Source organism: Phalacrocorax aristotelis, chromosome 6 (genome assembly GCF_949628215.1).
Source record: "Phalacrocorax aristotelis chromosome 6, bGulAri2.1, whole genome shotgun sequence".
NCBI classification, from domain to species: domain Eukaryota; kingdom Metazoa; phylum Chordata; class Aves; order Suliformes; family Phalacrocoracidae; genus Phalacrocorax; species Phalacrocorax aristotelis.
In genome coordinates this window covers 45,804,253-45,824,988 of record NC_134281.1, presented here as the reverse complement: position 1 = coordinate 45,824,988, position 20,736 = coordinate 45,804,253, and the positions used below count along the sequence as shown (strand labels likewise).

At 39.0% G+C, this 20,736-nt stretch overlaps 2 protein-coding genes across 6 annotated transcripts in view; one reads left to right on the top strand and one right to left on the bottom strand.

Moving 5' to 3' along the window:
* The window catches only part of LOC142059150 (protein zyg-11 homolog B), a 24,214-nt gene extending 9,801 nt beyond the window's left edge, over positions 1 to 14,413 (top strand). For 3 of the 5 annotated variants that reach the window (XM_075097606.1, XM_075097604.1, XM_075097607.1), the window contains exons 4-14: positions 2,593 to 2,733; positions 3,970 to 4,146; positions 4,314 to 4,378; positions 5,012 to 5,111; positions 5,196 to 5,246; positions 5,877 to 6,038; positions 6,146 to 6,193; positions 6,822 to 7,019; positions 7,112 to 7,164; positions 7,800 to 7,897; positions 9,898 to 14,413. In XM_075097606.1, coding sequence (XP_074953707.1) covers positions 2,593 to 2,733; positions 3,970 to 4,146; positions 4,314 to 4,378; positions 5,012 to 5,111; positions 5,196 to 5,246; positions 5,877 to 6,038; positions 6,146 to 6,193; positions 6,822 to 7,019; positions 7,112 to 7,164; positions 7,800 to 7,897; positions 9,898 to 10,079 — 1,275 coding nt within the window. In that variant the 3' untranslated portion in view covers positions 10,080 to 14,413. Of the gene's footprint in view, positions 1 to 4; positions 709 to 2,592; positions 2,734 to 3,969; positions 4,147 to 4,313; positions 4,379 to 5,011; positions 5,112 to 5,195; positions 5,247 to 5,876; positions 6,039 to 6,145; positions 6,194 to 6,821; positions 7,020 to 7,111; positions 7,165 to 7,799; positions 7,898 to 9,897 lie in introns of those variants that run through there. The other 2 variants (XM_075097605.1, XM_075097608.1) reach the window with 2 other exon arrangements.
* On the bottom strand, positions 13,093 to 20,719 carry ECHDC2 (enoyl-CoA hydratase domain containing 2). Its single transcript, XM_075097610.1, has 10 exons — positions 20,543 to 20,719; positions 18,829 to 18,896; positions 18,095 to 18,182; positions 17,456 to 17,542; positions 16,148 to 16,240; positions 15,454 to 15,510; positions 14,873 to 15,060; positions 14,409 to 14,459; positions 14,044 to 14,091; positions 13,093 to 13,360 (listed from the first exon to the last, which is right to left on the bottom strand). The coding sequence occupies exons 1-10, from the start codon at positions 20,661 to 20,663 to the stop codon at positions 13,283 to 13,285; spliced, it is 879 nt and encodes a 292-aa protein (XP_074953711.1). The 5' UTR covers positions 20,664 to 20,719; the 3' UTR covers positions 13,093 to 13,282.
* Positions 20,720 to 20,736: the final 17 nt, after the last annotated feature.

Below are 20,736 nucleotides of genomic sequence, written 5' to 3'. Positions count from 1 at the left end.
ACAATGTGCAAGAAAAATAGAACTAATCATTTGTAACAAATGTGTGCGGGTGTTTCGGAAGGAGGCTGTAGGTACATTTTTTTACCTGTTAATTGTAATTACTGACTTTATGTGAAATTCCTTCTTCATTCTGGCACAGAAACTGCTAAATTTGCATAATACAATTGTAAGAAGCATCTCTTTTCTGTGCCTTTTCAGTGAGCCTTAGATCCTGATTTAACGTATCAGACCCAAGAGAGTAGAACTTTGTCTAGTCTGAAGTAATTTACGGGAATAATATTCTCTGGTTTACAGCACAGTATCTAGCATAAGGCAGCAGTAGGTAAGAGGTGGAGGTACAATTTGCATAAGCTTTGAGCAATTCACGATTAACCCAGCAGATACAATAAAACTTAATAACTGAGCTGCTGTTGTACTCCATCACCGCTTCTGTTACAATATTTCTACCCACCTTGAAAGGTCTTTGGTGATGACCATGTAAGAAGCAATTACGTAGGATGAAAAACTTCTTGAACAAATCCTAAATTACCTAGCCCCTTAGCATGAGATGATGTTTGCTGAAGTGAATTTATTTATCTGTTACTGCCAGGCAACAAGATGTTTGTTCCATGTTCCGTAGAATATGCATGCGCTTACTGGAGAACGAGCCTGTCCTGTCCCGCTATGAAGGGGTCAGAATTAAAGAAGAAAAAGAGATGTTTTAGACATGTCAGTGTCAGTGGTATATCATCTTTGACTCTGTGGTTTTTTTCTACTGTGCCGTGAAGATGATGGAAACTGCAGAGGGAATGAGGAATAGTTTGCATAATGTGTCCGTAGTTTAGTCTGTCTTCTGTGCAAGTTGAGTTTTGCACTTCAGTTTTAAAATTCAGAATGCTCTTGTTGTTGGCAAGTGAGGTAACACAGCTACACAATTCTACAATTTTTTTCTTTTTCCTGGAACTTTAGACAGTTGTTAATGTCTGAGTCTCTTGAGTACTTTAGTTGTCACAGCTGATAGTGAGGTGTGTGAATGTTGAAATGTGTTGTCGGAGAAAGCAAGTTCCCATTTGGCATGATTGATGCATGGCATGAGGAAATTATACCTCATGCGTGGTATAAAACAATTCAATATAATCCTTGCTATTTAGAATATGTACTTCATACAAGTGACTGTGCTCTGAAAAGGCAGGAAAGAAGGTGGTTCTAGTAATGTGAAAATAATGATGGACTTGTAGCAGTGTAGTTAGCAAAATGCAATTTGTTTCTTTCTCTTTTTTTTTTTTTAAGGCATAATTGTCAAGAAGAGACCGTAGGCAGTGATAGGGGGGTTTTGTACCTTTTTTTTTGTGACCTGAAATTCATTCGTGACTATACTGAAATATTCAGCTGCTTAGTCTAGATACTGCTAAAGAATAAACAAGACGTAACACTTATGGAGACAGTAGAAGTAAAATATTACTGACTTTACATCAGTCCTGTGAAATTTGATTATAGAAATTCTTGAAAGATTAAACACTAGGCAGACATTGTAGTTGAGAACATGAAGCCAAGTGGAAATTCTTCATATAGTATATAATTGGCTGCAAAACGTGTCAGTAAATATGATTGCCCTGTTCTAATCAGTAGAGAATATAAAACAAAATCTCAGATAGTATTAGTTCTCTCAAGGCTGTAATATATTCCTGATCTAGCAAGTTTTGAAAAATTTAGCTCTATACAATACAGGATGCATGGAGCGTGACACTTCAATCTATGAACATTTGCTTTTCTTTATGTGACACATTGCGTAGAACAAGTTCTGCATATTTCCCGAAGAATTTCAGAAAACAGTGATTGCAGCAGTGATCTGTTAAGTAGTAGGACTGAGGAAAAAAACATCTACAGTTAATCGATTTAAAGTAGATAAAATATATTTAAGTGGGAGTATAGCACATTAGGAAGTCGAAAAATTTGCAGCCAGTTGCTGATTTAATATTCTGAACTTAAGCTCCTATTAGTCAATAGCTCATAGCTTCTAATGCAGTCTTCACTTAGCTCATTGTTTAGTTTTCACATGTATTAAAAGTCTGGTTTTAAGAATTACTTCTTTTGCAGAAAGCATGAGTTTTTTAACATGGTGCTGGAAGGCTACTGCTACAGATACAGCTTGTAGGAAACTTGATGTAGAGAAAGAATGGAATTTTTTTATTTATTGTCAGAGCTAGAGCCCAGAGCCATCAGATTTTCAGCCAAAATACCATTTTCATCAGTTTATCACCTGCATTTGACAGAACATTCGGTTACAAATAGTGCTTTTAGGTATTTGGTGCATTCATAAGCAGCTTTTGTTAGTTGTGAAGTGCTACTTTTACTTAGTTGTTTTATACAGTTCTGCTTAAAGACATGACTGAAGTCTAATTTGGCTTATGATGTGGATTCTTCTTTATGAAAAATGTTTGTGGATTTTGTAGTTCTGGATTAATATGGCCAGATAAAGTAATCACTTGTTTGCTGCAGGATTTGGCTAAAAACATTACCATCTTTGAAACAGAAACTTTGCACTTTTTAAGAATAACATTTTTAAAGTAAAATGATGACATCTTGAACTAAATATTATTTTTCTGTTCATAGGTGTCAGGAGAAGCAAATGAAACTCAGATTTCTGAAGCACTGAAGCGTTACAGTGAACGGGCCTTCTTTGTGAGAGAAGCACTCTTTCATTTATTCAGCCTGACTCATGTAATGGAAAAAACAAAGCCTGAAATTTTAAAGGTAAAATAATAGTTTTGATTATTGTCCTGCATTGTTTATTAAACTAAGCCCATCCCCCAAACCCTGGTGTAAATTATTTTATAAGCTTTTACATTCTTTGGTTGTGATTTTTAAGGTTAAAATTTTAATGTTGGATAAAAACTAACAACTATTTAAATAATAGTGATGTGGAAGCCCTGTAGGGCTTTACGTTAGCTAAAATTGATCTGGACTAATATATAGTATCTAAATTTAGTAGCATCTAAATTATTTTTTTCATGTAATTTTGAAATGATAGGAAATTTTCTTCAGATGCTGAATTCTGTCATTATAACATGTGTACTGAGTCAAATCAAAGGCATGTCTAGTGGTATTCCCCAGGAACAACAGTGCATTCTGCTGATGCTTAAAAGCAGTAATAATAAGGAAGGCGTTCAGTGATATTCCTCTCTACTGCCACCTTCCAGTGTGATAGTAAGTGAATAAATATCATTAGTGTTCTATATTGAGCTCTAACTTGGAAAATCCTAGAAACTTCCTTAGAAATATATTCTAGGCATTGGCTTTCCACGTCTAGAACACCAGAAATGGTTCAATTTTTACTGTGATCATAAAAAGAGGCATTAGTAGGACAGATGATTTTTGTTTTTTTCTATCCTCTCTGAAGTTGAACAAGTAACCTTGATTTTGTTGGCTTCAGTATCAAAAAGGCTTTGGCAATCAGTAATCAACAAGAAAAATATTTTGTTAGGTGAGATCAGAATCAACATAAATAGCCAAAACATAATTGAGGAAGAAGGTGTGAAAAATACATCCTGACCTAGCAGCTTGAGGTGTGATCTGAAATGGCTAGTCACCAAACAGCAAGCCACTACATCATTACCATTACACTGCAGAAACTCTGTCCTACCTCATTCATCTCTGGAAAGGTTTGGTGATTTTTATCCCAGTGTGTCTAGCAAACCTTGGATCTTTCTAGGAATCTCTTGCGTTCTGTGCAGCATCTTTGAGAAGCTGCTGCAACCAGTGCAAAATGACTTGAAGAGACAGAAGTTGTCAGCTTTGAATCACTGAGCAGAAGGAAATGTTCTTCCTGAGAATTAAAATCACACCAGATGGATTTTTCACTTAAGTAAAAGGGAGGCAGAAATTGGGTGCTGTGAGTCATTGTTGTGGCCTCAAGCAACAGTGGTTTGCTCTTGGGGTGTATGCGCAAACATGTTACTAACTAATGTGGGCAAAAATCTTGCATTTCAGCTTGTGGTTATTGGAATGAGAAATCACCCCCTGAACTTGCCTGTGCAGTTGGCCGCAAGCGCGTGTGTCTTCAACCTAACCAAGCAAGATTTAGCAGCAGGCATGCCTGTGCGGCTTCTGGCCGATGTCACTCACTTGCTCCTGAAGGCCATGGAACACTTCCCAAATCATCAACAGGTAGAAGATGAAATTTCATTATTTTCTGTAGGATTCTTTGTCTCGTAGATCTTACAGAAAGTTTCTCCATATACTATGACCTCATAGAACTATTTTTAATGATTCATAGCAAGAAAGTATTCTGAAATATATACATCTCTGAAGTAATTCTTTTTAATTTCTCGTAGTTGCAAAAGAATTGCCTTCTCTCACTATGCAGTGACAGAATCCTTCAGGATGTTCCATTTAACAGGCAAGCTTTATATGTCAGTTACAATAAATTGTAGCATTGCAGAATATTTTTCTTTGTTGTGTGTTCCTTCAGATGGCATGTTTCTGGTCTCAGTTTTGCTCAGTTGAATTCAGCACACTGGAATGATTTAATTTGACCTATGTTATTTTGGACCTGTAATTCACCGCTGAATATAGGTCTGGAAAAAATCTTTTGGTATACAGGTATTTTTTACTTCACCTGGGTGGGTCCATCACTAATTGTGTGTAACAGAAGTTGGGATTCTCTAGTGAGCTATTGGATTGCTTTGTGCAGGGATTTTTCTACTTAGATGTTTTGCCCAAATGCTTTGAAGTGTGGTGGTCTGATGTTTCAGAAGATTGTGCAAAATTTTTCTTCCTCCTTCGGAAGCAATTCCTGTACACTTTGAGATTTAATGAGAAGTAGGAGACCCTAAGCAAACGACTCAAAGCCGACTGAGGCTCGTGCAACACCTGTAATTTTACTGTATATTTCTATGGTTTTTTTTGTATGAGGCATACTTCTTCGAGTTTATTTTGTCTTGTATGGATTTCTGATGTGTTGTCTGTGTACATCTTTCTTTTAGTAAAACTTATGAGAATTCTGAAAATTGAATTTATTTTTAACTTCCAGGTTTGAAGCAGCCAAACTTGTTATGCAGTGGCTGTGTAATCATGAAGATCAAAACATGCAAAGGATGGCTGTAGCTATAATTTCCATTCTTGCTGCAAAGGTATAAAATTTAAGCTTTGAGGTGATAGGATAATATTTCTGAAGTCTAAAAAAATTTGTTTATATGGGTTTGTTTGTTTTACAGCTTTCAACAGAGCAAACAGCTCAACTTGGTGCAGAGCTCTTCATTGTTAGGGTAAGTCAGATACTTTCCTGACAGTCAAAAATACCCTCCTCTCCAGCTATTCATGCTAACGGTATTCCTAAAGATGCAAAATAAACATAAGTAGATAGAATTCTAAGAACACATTAACCTGTGTTAATTTGAAAGTTCTTTAGAAGAGAAAATCCTAGAGATTGTGTTAGAGATAATACCGAGACAGTGGCCATGAAACATATTAGCATAGATTAAAAGCAGCCACAGTGGAAAAACTTGACACAAATAATACGAAGTAAAACAGCAAGACATCTCTTGATTTGTCTTATACAGTGGATTTCAAAAGATGCTCAAGAAGAGCATATTTAAGTAAATGGTTAGTGCTGGGACCGGAGTTCTGTGGATGGCTTTGTGCCATCTGTAATGGTACTACATATGTAATTACGGTGAAAACAAGGGAATTCCTCGAGCAGACAGCCATGCTCAAAGGGAGGTAAAAAGTTTAATAGCTGTTTTATTTTGTATAGTCTGACCCTAAACATGTAGATTTTTACTCTGCATATAAATGATAGCTATGAATTATCCCAGTCAGTGCAGAAAGAAGCAGAGGAGCTAATACATTTTTTGATATGCAGTCATAACTGGGATTTTTGGATTTTGGTTTTCCAGCAACTTCTACAAATAGTTAAACAGAAAACAAATCAGAATCTTGTAGATACTACCCTCAAGTTCACATTGAGTGCACTCTGGAACCTCACTGATGAATCTCCAACAACATGTCGGCACTTCATTGAGAATCAAGGGCTAGAACTTTTCATGAGAGTCTTAGAGGTGAGGAGTACAGTTTTGGTGGTGGATGATCAACATGGGTTTATAAATAACATTGTTTCAATAATAAGCATAAATGGTTACCTATGGTTTGTTTCTTTTTTCCACAGTCTTTTCCATCGGAATCATCCATTCAACAGAAAGTTCTTGGACTTCTGGTGAGATGAAGGGGAAAAAAACAAGCCTGAAATATATACCTTTAAAAATAGATTTTATTTTTTTTTACCCCTATGTTAACCTGAAAATTTGCCTAATATTTTTACATTCTTCTTTAATCTTTGTAGTGTGCATTGTTCACACTTGAGATTGTTTTGGACTATTTTACCAGTTCTCCAAAAACACTAGTTGTGTTCAAATTGATGGTTACAGTAAACAAAAAGCTTTTAACAAAGGGCAGTGAGTGAGGCTTCAGATGAGTCAACATGCAAAAAGCAGATTGAAAATCAGTGGAATTCAGAATTGTGCACCGCTGCAGTTTTCTGAAATTGAGTGTGTTCTGAGAATGTTAAAACTACCCTTTAAATTAGTGTAATCTGCATGCTAATGGCCTGAAATTACTTATGAGAAAACCTCTTTGTTTTGAGGCAAACTTCCTGCATCAGGGTGGAAAAGTCTTCAAAAGCAAAAGTAGTATTTTGGCATCTGCTGGTCATCTGGAAGTATGAAGATCTCATCTTGGTGTTTATACATGTTTACTTACACAATGTAGTTCATTTATATGTTTATCTCCCTCATATTTTATTCTTTCTGTTGATATTTTCTCTTTCCTTTTTTTGCCCCCTCCAGAATAACATAGCTGAAGTTAAAGAACTCCATTCTGAATTAATGTGGAAAGACTTCATAGACCACATCAGTAAATTATTGCACAGCGTGGAGGTGGAAGTTAGCTACTTTGCAGCAGGGATTATTGCTCATTTGATATCTCGAGGAGAGCAGGCCTGGACATTAAGTCGCAGCCAGAGGACATCTCTCCTTGAACAGCTGGTACAGAAATGATGGTGAATTTTATTATACTCTTTACTAGTTTTTCAATGTTTTTATTTAACAATGAGTGTTCTTGGTTCTGTATTTTGCAGCATTCTGCCATTTTGAATTGGCCAACCCCAGAATGTGAGATGGTGGCTTACAGGTAATTATTGTCTTGATTTAGAGTTTGGAATATACACTGAACTAGATTTAAAACTTGTTCCCAAAGCAGAGTGAGCTGCTAGCCAGACATGGTTTTGTTAGGTGGAAAAACACCTATCAGCTTAAAATATACAGCATGTTAATTCTCCCTTTGTGACCAAAAAAGGTGAGGGACTGCTGTAAAAGAAAAATATAATGTTGTTCTGCTTGCTTTTCTATTAATGGTATTAAGCTGCATGTCTAAAAGACTTGGACACAAAGATGAACCAGTAAGGTAATATTGGCTAGCACTAGGTTAGCACACTCTGTCCTAGATAAAGAAGCTGGAGGCCAAAAAGTACAATTAGATAATTACTGTCCATCTAATCCTTATAATTTCCACTGGTGTTACTGCTGTTTTTAAGGAGCAGGAGGCATCCAAATGCTATGGTAAAAGCATACCACATATCCACTATATATGATTTTTTGCTAGTAATTGACTTAGACATTAAAAGGCTCGCCTGCTGCACCTAAAACTCAGTTTATGAAGTGTCTCTCCTTGTTAAGCCTGTAGCTGAATGAGTAGACAACATGTGACTTCTGAGTAATAATACCTAGTAGTAAAGTGAGTTGCTGTTCCTCTCCTTTTTTTAATAGGTCTTTTAATCCATTTTTTCCGCTACTTGGCTGTTTCATGACACCTGGTGTCCAGTTATGGGCAGTATGGGCAATGCAGCACGTCTGCAGCAAAAATCGTATGTATTAAGATAATATTACCCTTAAAATTCTTAGCATATTATTCACTAGCATGAATGGGGAAAAATAAAAATTCCTAGAGTATTCACTCCTAATCCTCTAGAGAAACTATGTTTAGGTGTTGACTAAATGGGGCAGGAAAAGATAGTAATAAACGTTCATGTCTGTCTTATTTACTTGAATTTTACTGTTAAATGCACAGTATTGCAAAATGTGGACATGTGTTACATTAACTATGTTTTTGACTTGCACAGGAGTTTGTATTCAGAAAAGTAAATAATTAATAGTGGACAACAGATGTCTTCTAAATCAGGAGCAATGATTTTTAGTAGGTAGCTATCTCTTACTATCAGAACAGAAGTTTTAGGTAATCCTCATCTCTAATCACCTTTTTGCAATAACTTGCTGTGACTTGAAGGTCAGTTTCTTAATCTATCTTTCCCATCTGCAAAATGAGAACACTGACATCTTGTTTGTAGAATGATTTGAGAGCATCTGATGAAATGCACAAGTGTTGGGAAAGGAAATAAATCCCCTGAGTGTACCTAAATGTAAGACTGGACAAACCTTCCTGGCTTTTAATGCTGTTGGGGCTTTTTTTGACATAAATTTGTATGAACTGAGTATTTGTATGACCTGTGTGTATTATTATTAACTTCTACCAGATATAAAGCAACTTCCCTCTCAAATGTTAAGTCTTTTCTGTGCCATTTTTTTACTCCTCTTGACAGCAGTTTATCTGTGCTTGTTTGTCCCATAAATCACTATTTCTACAGTGAAAAGACATCTATTCAGGACCAAACAATAACATGTCACAATATATAATTGCATATAGAGTACTGTTTTCCTATTCTTCATAGAGCTGGTAACTGGAATGAGACACTCTTCCCAGGGTGCCCTGTTCAGAGGTCTGTGAGGACTTCTCCCATGTTGAACTAGGACTGTTCTGACGAAGTTGTTTTACTGGTCAGGCTCTGGATAAGAGTTTTTATTAACACCCTGCAATTCTGTATTAATGAAATTAAGCAAGCTTTCTCCCCCTCTTTGCGCCTTAGCCCTGTTAACTTAGTGTGGGCCTATTTTTTTCTATTTATTTTTAGTGTTTAGTTTGTGCTGCCCTAACCTGTGGGCTTTCAACATGCCACAGAGGTTTATATTGACAGTAAGTAACTGCTCTGTAGAATGGAGATGCTGGACACACTTGCACGATGTACTCCTGCATTGAGTTCAAGACAGTATTCCTGAAATCTAGTTTTGTTAGTAGTTGGTGCCAGAAGCTTCTGGACAAAGTTGCAGAGAAACTAAATGTTTGGTAGCAAATGTAGTAACCTACTCTGAGGGAAAGTGTGTTTAATTCTGAAATACGGAGATTTATTTGCAGGGAGGATCTTAAGCTTTTGCTGCTTGGCACCAAGAAGGCTTTTTGTTCTGGAGAAGAGATGCATTTTACTTTGACCTCCTCTTTTAGGTGTGGGTGAAAAGTAGTCTGGAATTAATGGGCTTGATTTTTCTTGTTTATTTTTTTCTCCTTTGGCTGTTTCTCTATATCACATCCACCACGGTGAGCTAACTTAACTAAAATATTAGTAGCACTCAGTAAACGATCCCCCGTGAAATTATTAATGTCAACATTCAAACAACTCTGGTGTTGCTTCACTGAGATGAATGGTGAAATTGGGCACGTCTGCGGTAATGCTCTGTGGATTGCATTACAGTCATCCTGACCTTTTTGTAACAACTTCTGAAGCTTCTGTGTTACATTAAACATATGGCTCTTTTTATAGCTGGTCCCTACATGTAGTAATACTGGAGCTGACGTAGGTGTGCTTTCAACTTTTAAAAATCCATAATGAAAGTGGGATGTGCACTTTGGGGAGTGTTCTAAATGCTGCCTAGTCTCGGAGATGAAAGTGGATTTCAATTAGTGTTTACAGTATCTACTACACTTATCCTAGATACTTTTTTGTTTTTAAATTCCTTTTTTAAAATCTTATTACAGCTGCCAGGTACTGCAGCATGTTAATTGAAGAAGGTGGTTTACAGCATTTATACAACATCAAGGAAAACGTCCAGACTGATCCACATGTCCAAAGGATTGCTATTGCCATCTTGGATAGTTTGGAAAAACACATTATGCGTCATGGGAGACCACCTCCATGTAGAAAACAGCAAACCAAATAAACCAAACTGAAAGCTGCAGGTATAGGAGTGTAAAGTATTGTATCTGTAATAATTCTTTCTGATGTGTGTGTAGTTGGAGTAATTTGTAATATAGTGGTCACCATTAAAGTGATTTGCTGATAATTGTGGTACCCGGAACCATATAAACCTTTGAATGTCAGCTTTAATGGCAACCACATATGCAACTTGTAAAGGATCACTGCTTGAGCTGGTCACACCTGTAGGATTACTGCTGGCCACAGAGTGACAGGACTTGTACAGAACAATATGCGTATCTGAAAAAAAGACTTCTAGGAATATCTTGGTTTGTGACTTCTGGGAGAGAAAGTTATTTCATCCATATGATTGCTGTTCATAACACTGTTTACCAGTTTGGTATTTGACTAGAACTGTGTGTGGTTGTGAGGTTCAACACTTTTACGGATTAAAACAAAAGTACATGCATGCAGGTTACAATGAGACTTGTAACTAAGGCGACCAAAATGTCCGTTGTCTCATAATGCTTCTAAACACAAAGGGGTCTCCAGCTTCCTTTTCCTTTTGCCTGCAAGCTGTGTTCCTCTGCTTTCCTTACTGCTAGAACAGTGCTTTTTTTGCAGTTCCACTCTCCTGAGTCCTCCCTACTCTTAATAAGGTGGGCACTGGTATTGTGTCAGGGAAAGGGGAAACCTGCTAGAGTAAAGCAATAGAAACAAGATTAAAAGCTTGAGATTTTAAGCTTGATCACAAGAAGGGGTTTTTGTTGTTTGACTACTTCTGGTTGTGTATGGTATCTTTCATTTTTAGAATACTGATCAGGCAAGAAGAAAGCTCATTACAGCAAAACATGGACTTGTCTTCATCATGAAAGGGATTGCATGTCTTCATGTGAGGCCCAGGATATTTGGTCACCTTATTTATAAGAGACTAATGATTGCTCTGTTTTCTGTAAATATTCTGTCAGTATTGTGCAGTGAATTATATTTCCAAGTCATCACAGTGCAAAATATCACCCAGTGTTCTATGTAAGCCCTGTGTCAATTTCATTGTTTTGTGAAGTGTGAAATTTTACATAAAGATGCTAATTGTAACCAACTTCTTTCTTGGTTACCTATGGGTTTCAAACGATGTGTTCAATGAAACATATTGCACAGTGTAGAGATGCCTGTTAAAATACAAGTGATGGAAGCAAATTGCATGTCTGTTCAAATTCAGTTTTATTTCAGGTATTGTTTTTGTTTATCTGGTTAGTCTCCATATTTCCATGGCAACTGATTGATATTCAGAGACTCTATGTAAATATATTGCTAATTGAATTTAAAAAGAAAACTTACGTTTAGTAGTCTACTAGCAGGGATGGCTTCTTTATGATGACCATACTATTTTTAACTCCTTCCCTCTCCCAACTCCCATCCTTCAAATAAAAACATCACCTCTAATCTTCAATAATCTACTTCTTGTGTATTTCAGCAACTTCAAAAGGTACTGATCCAGTATTTTAATCAATGTTGTGTAATTGCATTTTGTACAAAGGTATAATTTGGCTAGCATAACTTTCATGTGTGTATCTGGTTATATGCAGTTTTCTAGATTTGGAAAGAAATTAAAGTGGTTGTGGCTTTGAATTATGATGGTGGTTCAAAAAATGAAAAATGGCCTGCAAGCCTTTACCTACCACCTTTGAGATGTCTGCTATGGTACTTCTGCTACAAAACTTATGTTAAATGAAATGGAACATGAAACTTGTCAAAATTGGTGTTAATAGAATGAATATAAATCAATTGCTACAAGATTTTAAAATAAAGATGATGCCTCTCCTTACAGAACTGGTTTTTCCTATAACAGGAGAACTTATTGAAGCATCTTAACTAAAACTGGGGGGGCAGTGGAAAAATCTACTACATGCAGGACAAAATGAATGTGAAGCTGTCACTTCATGAAGTTCTGCAACCAGGAAGCACAGAAATTGTAAATTATTTTTCCATACCCTCCTTGATTTGTTCCCACATGCTTCAGGCAAACAAACACTGAGCAGAATTATTTTAAGCCGAAAAACATGAATACCTAACAAAGTATAAATCCACTAAATTTACTTGCATATACCAGTTACAGAAATGTCTCTTCACATTCCTGTGAAGCTCCAAGAGTTCCTGCCATGGTAGAATAATTCTGGCAGCAACTTTTAAACTCTTAGTATTTCACCTGTGGCATTTACCATCTGTTTTTTGTGAAGGCTGAAGATCATGACTGCTTTACCTTTGCCAGTCTCTACACAGGAAATGTAACTTGTACATGTATAATCTGTAAGCCTCAAGCACAATTATTCAGTTAACTTTTGGCACAAGTGAAAGTGTATGTTTTGAGACTATCGTAGCATGAAATGAAGCCCAGTTCCAATGTAGTAAGCTACACTTTATAGGTTATCAAAATATACTTACAAAGTGTTTACTAAAAATATCTTTCTCTAACTATACTAACTCTCTTTTGCTTGAAAGCCCCAGTCTAGGGAAGTAAGAAGCTGTAGAGCTAGAATGTGGCACATCTCGGTGCTGGAGAACCTCTGGAGAAAATAACTTCAATTTCCAGTCAGGCAACAGAGGAAAGTAGGTGATGGGAGAAAGACGACATGCTTGAGATGCCTGGCATAGACTGATACAGCAGTCATATATAGAGGCAAATACACACCTAGTATTTTCCCAAGCACTGATACCTAAGAGACATAAGGTCAGTTGGCTGCAGTGTTTTTCAGTTTGCTTGGGGTGAAGTACCATTGCTCTGTGTTAATAGTGCTAGTTCTGTCTGATTAGTTAGAAGAGCACTCATAAGAGGAAGCAAGCTTAGGAAGGCTTGCTTTCTTTCTAAGTCGACTTCCTCTTCAGAGTGATTTGGTTTTCCTATCAGTGCTTGGATGCAAGCATGTTTTCTGCCTTTCTTTTTTAAATTTGCTATGGTGAGCCAAAGCTTCTCCATACTCCTTGACAGCTGTTTGAGAGCCATAACCACTGACTTAAGATGTATGCTCTTTAAAAAGATGAGCTGTACAAAGTTAAATCTTTATTTGGGAATTCTTAGAGCAAAATGATCCAGTGGGGCATTCAGAAGTGCGGTCCAAGGCAAGGAGCCAAGTATACAGAATGCAGTAATGAAAAAAAATCCCAAGAAATCAGTGGGTTCTCTTCAGTCCTCCTTTACCTTCAAAAAAATCAAGGGGAAGCTGGGAAGCATTATTTGCCAATAAACTGAGGTGGTCGTTTCTCTCTGAAGGCAGCCATCCCTTCCTGACGGTCTCTTGTGGGAATATTCTACATTAAAAAAAAAAAGTGGTACGGTTTTTATTGACAAGACTAATGTGTTTTTAAGTACTGACTAATTTGGCAGTACTGGTCTAAGACTAAGATTGCTTTTCTTTCAATGATACATTCAGTTCCACCTTCCACATTTTGCAGTTAGGAAAATAAAGAGACTGGGTTGTAGTGTAAATCACAAGCAAAGCATCTAAGACAAAGACTATAGACCAGAGAACTATATAGGAGAAGTTTTCCATAAATTTAATACTTTACCATCTTAAAATACAGGGAGAGGCACAGCAGTTACGTTGTTCCATTAGCTGAGAAAGGTGGTGCTCTCAAAACTTGTCAGAAAGAATGACTACAGGAGGAATCTGTTTTTTAATTTGTTAAAACTAAAACCATTTGTAAATCTCATCCTATAATTATCATATTGTTGAAGCTAAGAATATGCAATTCCTTGAAATAGAAGGGTATTTAAGGACTTTGGTCTCAGGCAGGCTGAGAGGCAGCTATCCATGACACAACAATTAATATTCTGAAATAGCTGGAACTGGGCTCAAGTACGTTCTCAAAGCGTTAGATTTAGCCGTTAGTGTTCTCTTACAGACCGGAAAACACAAGAGGATGCTGTCAATACCTGTCTTTAGAAAATGTACAGTTGTTCCTGTCAGGAATGTATTCTGAAGGTAACCTACCTGGGCATAACACATCCCCTCAATAGCCATCCCTGATGCAATGTCAACCTGGGGATGAGAGGGAAGGAGTAAGAATTGTCTGAAGTATAGCCCTCAAAACTATTCTATAGCCCTCAAATCAACAGTCATCCACTTGTAGCGAGTGACCTTCGCTCCCGTATTGGAACTCCAGTGTTAGCATCTGTAGAAAAAAATCCTGCCATATTAATTTTGTCTTTAAAGAAAGTCTTTGAAACCCCTGAAATGGTTTTAAATGCCTTCTCTAAACAAGGATTGTAACTTGTCTGTTCTGATGATTTTTACTGTAGTAATTTGTAAAAGCTGCCTGTCTGCTTCATTTACCTCAGTATTAAAAGAAATATTACCTCCATTCCTCTGTTTATTGCCAGTTTTCCCATTTTCACTGCAAATGGAGCCTTTATGAGAAAAAAAAAAAAATCCGCAATTTAAAAATAATTAAAGCCGCATCAGTCCATAATAGTGTACTTATATAATTTTACTACCTCCAAATGACCTTTTAGTCTATAGAAATTCGCAGTAAGTTAATAAATATTTTTAAAAAAAAACAATTTGTCATTATCTACAGTTAATAGATGAACACAATGCAAGGTCTGTCCAGCTGCAGCTGGGAGGTAAATCTGTCCTGTGGGTTAAGCAGCTGGATGTTAACACTTGTACCTACACAAATTGCATTCACAAAAAAGGACAAAGTTAAGAGATCAGGCACCAAGACTGTAATGTTTCACAGAAAGGAATTTCAATTATTTGCTCCCTCTTAAGGGAAGCAGAAATGCCTTCTTTGCATTGACCACATGAGTAATTCACTTACCTGAGGAAGGATTTCTTTAGCCAAAGTTAATGCCCTCTGGTAGGCTGCATCTCCCTCATTGTTTTGTGGTACTGTGTGATTTACTAATCCCATTGAGAAGGCTTGTTGTCCATCAATCTGTCTACCAGTGAAAATTAGTTCCTTTGCAAGACCTATTCCAACACATCTAGGCAGGCGCTGCGTTCCACCTTATGACAACATCAAACACACCATTTTCTGAGAAACGCCAAAAAAATCAACAGTATTTTGTCTCCTTAGATAAAAAGAAGGTTTGAAGAATAAAGGGATCATGTGTTTCTTTAATAACTACTAACTGAAGATGTCAGCATTTTGCAAGGCATCTGAAAAGCATCAGCATCCTTTTGAGGATTTTGATAAACAGGAAAAGGTGTAAGGGGACTTTCCTAAATTAATAGCGAGACTGAGGCAGGGCTTGGAATAGAACTCTGGATTCATAGATCTCTTGGGTCACTGTCAGATGCTACTTCTAATTTACATGCAAAACTCTTCAAGTGCTCTAATGGCAAAATATTTACTATACAGCTGAGAAAGTAAGAGACTGAAGATTTAATGACAGTTACCTGCTCCAGGAAGAAGCCCTCTTGTGGTCTCAATAAGGCCCATTTTAGCTGATGAAGCTATTAAAAAAATGAACATAGGGTTTAATTACTCTGATGTGTGTAACTACAGGTTTTCCACACTGAACTGATTAACAAAACTACAGACTGTCAATACTGAACTGGAACTCCATTTCTCCAGGTAGCTAGAAAGTCTGAATACTACAGTGTTTAATCAACATCCATCTCAAGTCAGATGAGGGATATGTGATATGGCTGCTTATCCCTAATGTAGCAATTTTATCTATAAAAATGAACCTTGGGTCCATCCCAGATGAAATGTAATGGATTGAAGAAGGGAAAGAGAAGGAAGGCTTCTACTCCAAGCTGATTTAAGCAGGGAAGATTAGATCTAGCCAGCGTTCCAATAATCCAATTTCATTACATGATAATAACTATTTAATTCTACCAAAAAATAGTTTTCTGAAGGAATCCTAATCTTGTCTAAATATAGGCTTTACTTTTTAAGCAAGGAAATTGCTTTCCTAATAGTAACTAAATGTTACAATTTCTGGACAAATGTCTACTCATTTCCTGAACTGTTTATGTTCTTCTCTTGACCTACTGGATTCCCTTAACAATCAGCGATGCATGTAAGTTCTCTTTAAAATACAGTCACCAATTACAAGAAGAATCCTATATTAAGCAACACACAAACCTGCTACTCGAAGGTCACAAGCTAACGCCAGTTCCAATCCACCACCCAATGCGTAGCCATCTATTGCAGCAATTGTGGGTACAGGCAGGGCAGCTAGAGAAGAAAGTACAGATTACATAGTTTTGTTCCAGAAGTTCTGTTCCACTCAATTCTGAACTCTGAATGCTTAAATTCTAAAGCTTTTAGTAGTTCTCCAATTCAAAATTTTTAAAGATTTAATTTTCTTCTGCCACAAACTTTCTGACTGTCTCTAACTAGTAGAAACAGTCTTTTCGCACTTCTCCTTTCTCTGTCAGAAGAATGCAAAATGTTCTTCTTACATGCAAAGCAGCATGCAAATACAAAGTACTGCAACACAAAACAGGATGAATTGTCTCCTTGCAATATCCAGCTATTGCAGTCAAACAGTCAAAACAAAGACACCATCCCTAGTCACTGTTTAGCTTTTGGATTAGCGTTTGCTAGCCGAGGCTCCTGACCTTGGTAAACACTGTTGTCAACTCATTGTTGAGGAACCTGAGGCACCTGGAGATTAGCTACTTGGTAAGTTACCTTTTTAAATATTCAGGGAGCTGGAAGCAGACATCAGAGGTGTGCTAATTCTGTGCTGTAACTACCTGGACAAACCCCCCACATCCCATCCCACCCCACCTCCCAGAATGCTTCTGTGGTTCGTGAGACAGGGTCATTCTCTCTACACTGTCGTTTTTTTCATTACTGCAATTCTGATTGGTATTTTAGTCAGATCTCACTTTGGTATTCCTCTCTAGTTGAGAGCATAACAATTCATAAATAGGGGAAGAAAATCAGTTGCAAAAGTCCATATTCCTTCTGGGGAAAAAAAAGTTGGTGGTGGTGGGAGTTGTAGCTACAAACCCCCTGACATTCAACAAATCCATTCAGAGATCAAAATCCATGTTCTTAGGTCATCACCATATCATGAGTGCTTCAGAGCATGTACTAAAGTGAGACAACCAACACAGCTCATTTTGTCTAATGCTGTCTCCCAAGGATTACATAGAACTGTATATAGATTGCTTTGCTATAGCAGGTACCTATATGCATGTGTGTCTGCTGCTCTTCATCATGGAGAAGGCAGTACTGAAATGCATCTTGTCCTTGGAGTGGCAGCAGGATAGTTGGTATTTAATTCTAATAAAATCTGTTCCAGGCATAATCTGGAGCCATTTGCAAAGCTACTCCCAAACAGATAACCTGCTGGGGCTGGCATCCTTCCTCTCCTGCAGGATTTCTAAACATCTCAGTACAGGCAGTCTCGGCCAAATTTCCCAACCGAGACTCATTTACCTATTTCATCCATGAGATTTCTCAGCCTTTTAACAAAGTGTCCAACTTCTGCATCATCCATCTTTGCACGTTCCTTTAAGTCTGCACCTAAACAGAAGAGAAAAAGGTTATAACCCAGGAACAGGGAAAAGACATCTGAACTGTGTTCCCTCCTATCCATCCCAGAGGACAGACTACTTCAGAAGTCTTGAAATACAGTGTTCTGGTTAAGGTCGGTCAGTAGTGGCTGGAGTGTTGACATTTGGGCTGGAGCAATGGCTAGGGCACTCCTCTGTGCCCTCCAAACAGCTTTCACAGAGAAGCACCAATCACTGTACTTAAGGATGATAATCTAAAAAACTGGAAACTAAGGGCTTCAGTACCAGAGGCACCTGTGCTTGAAGATGGTTACAAATGGAAAACAAACAGTAGCACCACACAGCTCGTGTGGCTCACTCGATCACACATCTTCATTACTGGACCCCAGAGGCAGACAGGCACAAGAGATAACATGTGTTTGTTAGTTGCTACACAAAAGCCAGCCTGGTTATTTTTTTTTAGCAGGCATTTCCAACTGCTTTTCTGCACAATGTGATCAGCACACAGCCCTAAGAGCCATTAAATTTTTTAACAATAGTTTGCAGAGCCTTTTTTACTTACCAGCACAAAATACACCTTTCACCTCACTCTTGAACACCACCACACGGACCTTCTCATCAAAGCGGAGTTGTTCCAGAGCGCTGAACAGCTATGAGGGAGGGAATACAAACAAGAGAAGGAAACCTTTAAGCATATGGATATACATACCTAAATTATAGCAAGCTCCTAATCTATGATAAGAGTTTCTTCCCCCCCCCCCCCCCCCCCCCGCATGTGCCAATGTGCCAGGAATTTCCTGGAAATCATATATGTGGAGCCAGCAGGATCCTTCCATGACAGCCTCAGAATGACACATTTCCCCCTCTTTTTTTCTTCCATTCAGAGATGAACTTTTGCTGTACCTTGAACTCCCCTTCCTGTCCAGGCATGAGCCAGACTCTCTCTAGAATGTGTCATCACCCTTGAACAGATCATCTGCTAAGGTCTGACAATAAGTATGTTTTTGCCATAATTACACAAGTGAGGACATTAACTTGCATCGGAGTTAGCTAAATTAACTCCTCCAATATCTCTGTCCTGCACCTGAAATGCACCTCAGTCCATACCTGAAGTTACTGCAGTACAGATGTATCACGATCTTTTTCTTCAGGCTAACCTGCCTTGCCCCAGTGCAGTCTCCTACTCATCTTCAGCAAGAGATTAAGTTTTTGTTTCAGATCTCCCACAACTATTCCAATTGCATTTAGTTATTGATCATGATTCCAGACATGTTCACAGGCCAGGCCCATACTCACTTCATTTACAAATACTTTTCCCAATGAATTTCTTGCGTGGGGTCGGTTCATTAGGATTTCAGCAATACCTTAGTAATAGGAGACAATTTCAGTTATATTTCATTTAATTCTCTGACACAGTAATCAACTGGGAAGAATATCTGCATGTGCTGCATCTTCTCTTTCCTGAAAATGCATATAAAGTATATTCTAAAACAATCAATTATTTTAAAAGTGGAGGTGGTAGATCATGTCTACAAAACCCTGTTATGCAGGTCACTGTAAAATACAGTAGCACTGAGAATAATATAAATAAGCAGACTTTCAGAAAATGAACATGACATCCAAGAATATACTTCGTAGAATCACTGCAGGAATGGGGGAGGGGGTGCAGGGGTGGGAACGGGACTGGACAAAAAACAACCAGAACCCAAACAATTCATCTTAGGTTTGTTTTAAATGCTACTTAATTCAGTTTTTATTGTACAGTCTTACTGTGTTCAAGCATATTCCTTAATGAAGAAAACCATCTTCTGGGGATTGCTGTTTGCATGACAATAGCACAAACTGGTCACTCTCAGTTCGTGTTCCAGAACTGCTTTGAAATTGCAGCTCCATTCAATTTAAAGTTAATAAGCTCATCAGTGGAAAGGACTTCACTCAAAGTTCTAAGTCCAAGCAGAAAAATAAGACCACAACATCTACCTACTTCTCCCTTGCACTTGTGTTTTGTAATTGTTATCCAACGGTTTCTGTATGCTTTGAAGAGAAAAAACCATCTGTTTCCTTGGCTAGACTTCTGCTCCCTTCCCAGGTCTTCAGATTGCAAGATGCTGTTGCTGCGGCCGTAGGTGCACAGATGCACCTTCCATCTGTCATGCCAGGTCCTTCTGCCCTACTAGAGGGTCTCTGTATTCCTCTGCCTATGGTGGTGGCCAGTTAGTAAACAAGAGATGTGTCACATAGGAACAAAGACACAAGTAACAGCGGGCACCAGCAAACAATGGAAATTCACAATTCGGGCAACTACATTCATGTCTTTGTAACTAGAAAAACTTCCAAGAACTGTTTATAAGCTCTTACAATAGTTACCAGAAAATAATTCCATTGGCGATCTGAACCGAAATTCAAATTGCTTAGTGACTCTCATGCATAAATATGCAGATACATGCCCATGTCGTACCCTACCTTCAGCACTGTACATGACCGATATCAGGAAAACATAAGGGACGCAAATCAGAACTTCCTGCATCGAGATGTCCTGCATACCTAACTTGCGGGGTGGGGGGGGAAAGACCGTTCATTGGGCAGCTGTGTCCTTGAGAAAAGTACCACGGCACAACTTAAAGGAAAGAGACAACGAGCGACCTGCCCGCCGTGGCCCCTGCGAGGCAGCCCGTCACCCTTCCGGCCACGAGGCCATTGGAGCAAGGGCAGGCCGGCGGCCGTGGGGCGCCGGTACAAGGTGTCCGGGCGGCGCAGCGGGGACAGCCCGCATGCCCCCGGGCCTGCCGCAGGGGCAGCCCGGCCCGGCGGAGCAGAGCTCCAGGAGGGCTGGGGACACCGCCCCACTCGCCGCGTTTTGCCCGGGAGCTGGTAAAGCTCAGCAGATCGGCGTGCCCCGTCCCCACAGCGCCGGCAGACCCCTTCCAGCACCAGGGCAGCCCCACGGGTCCCTCGGAGCCGGCGCCAGGCGAGCGCCGGGGCCTGACCCGGTCTACCCCGCCGCACTCACCGCTGCTCTCCCCGCCGGCCGCGCCCACCAGCACCTCCGCGCCCCGCCGCGGGGCGGCCGCAGGGAGCCCCCCGCGACCCCAGCGCAGCAGCTCGCGTCCCGCCCGCCCCAGCCGCATCATGGCGCCGCTCCCTGGGGCCGCCAGGGGCCGGGCCTCCGGGTGCGCCTGGAGCCGCGCGGCGCCTTTAAGAAGG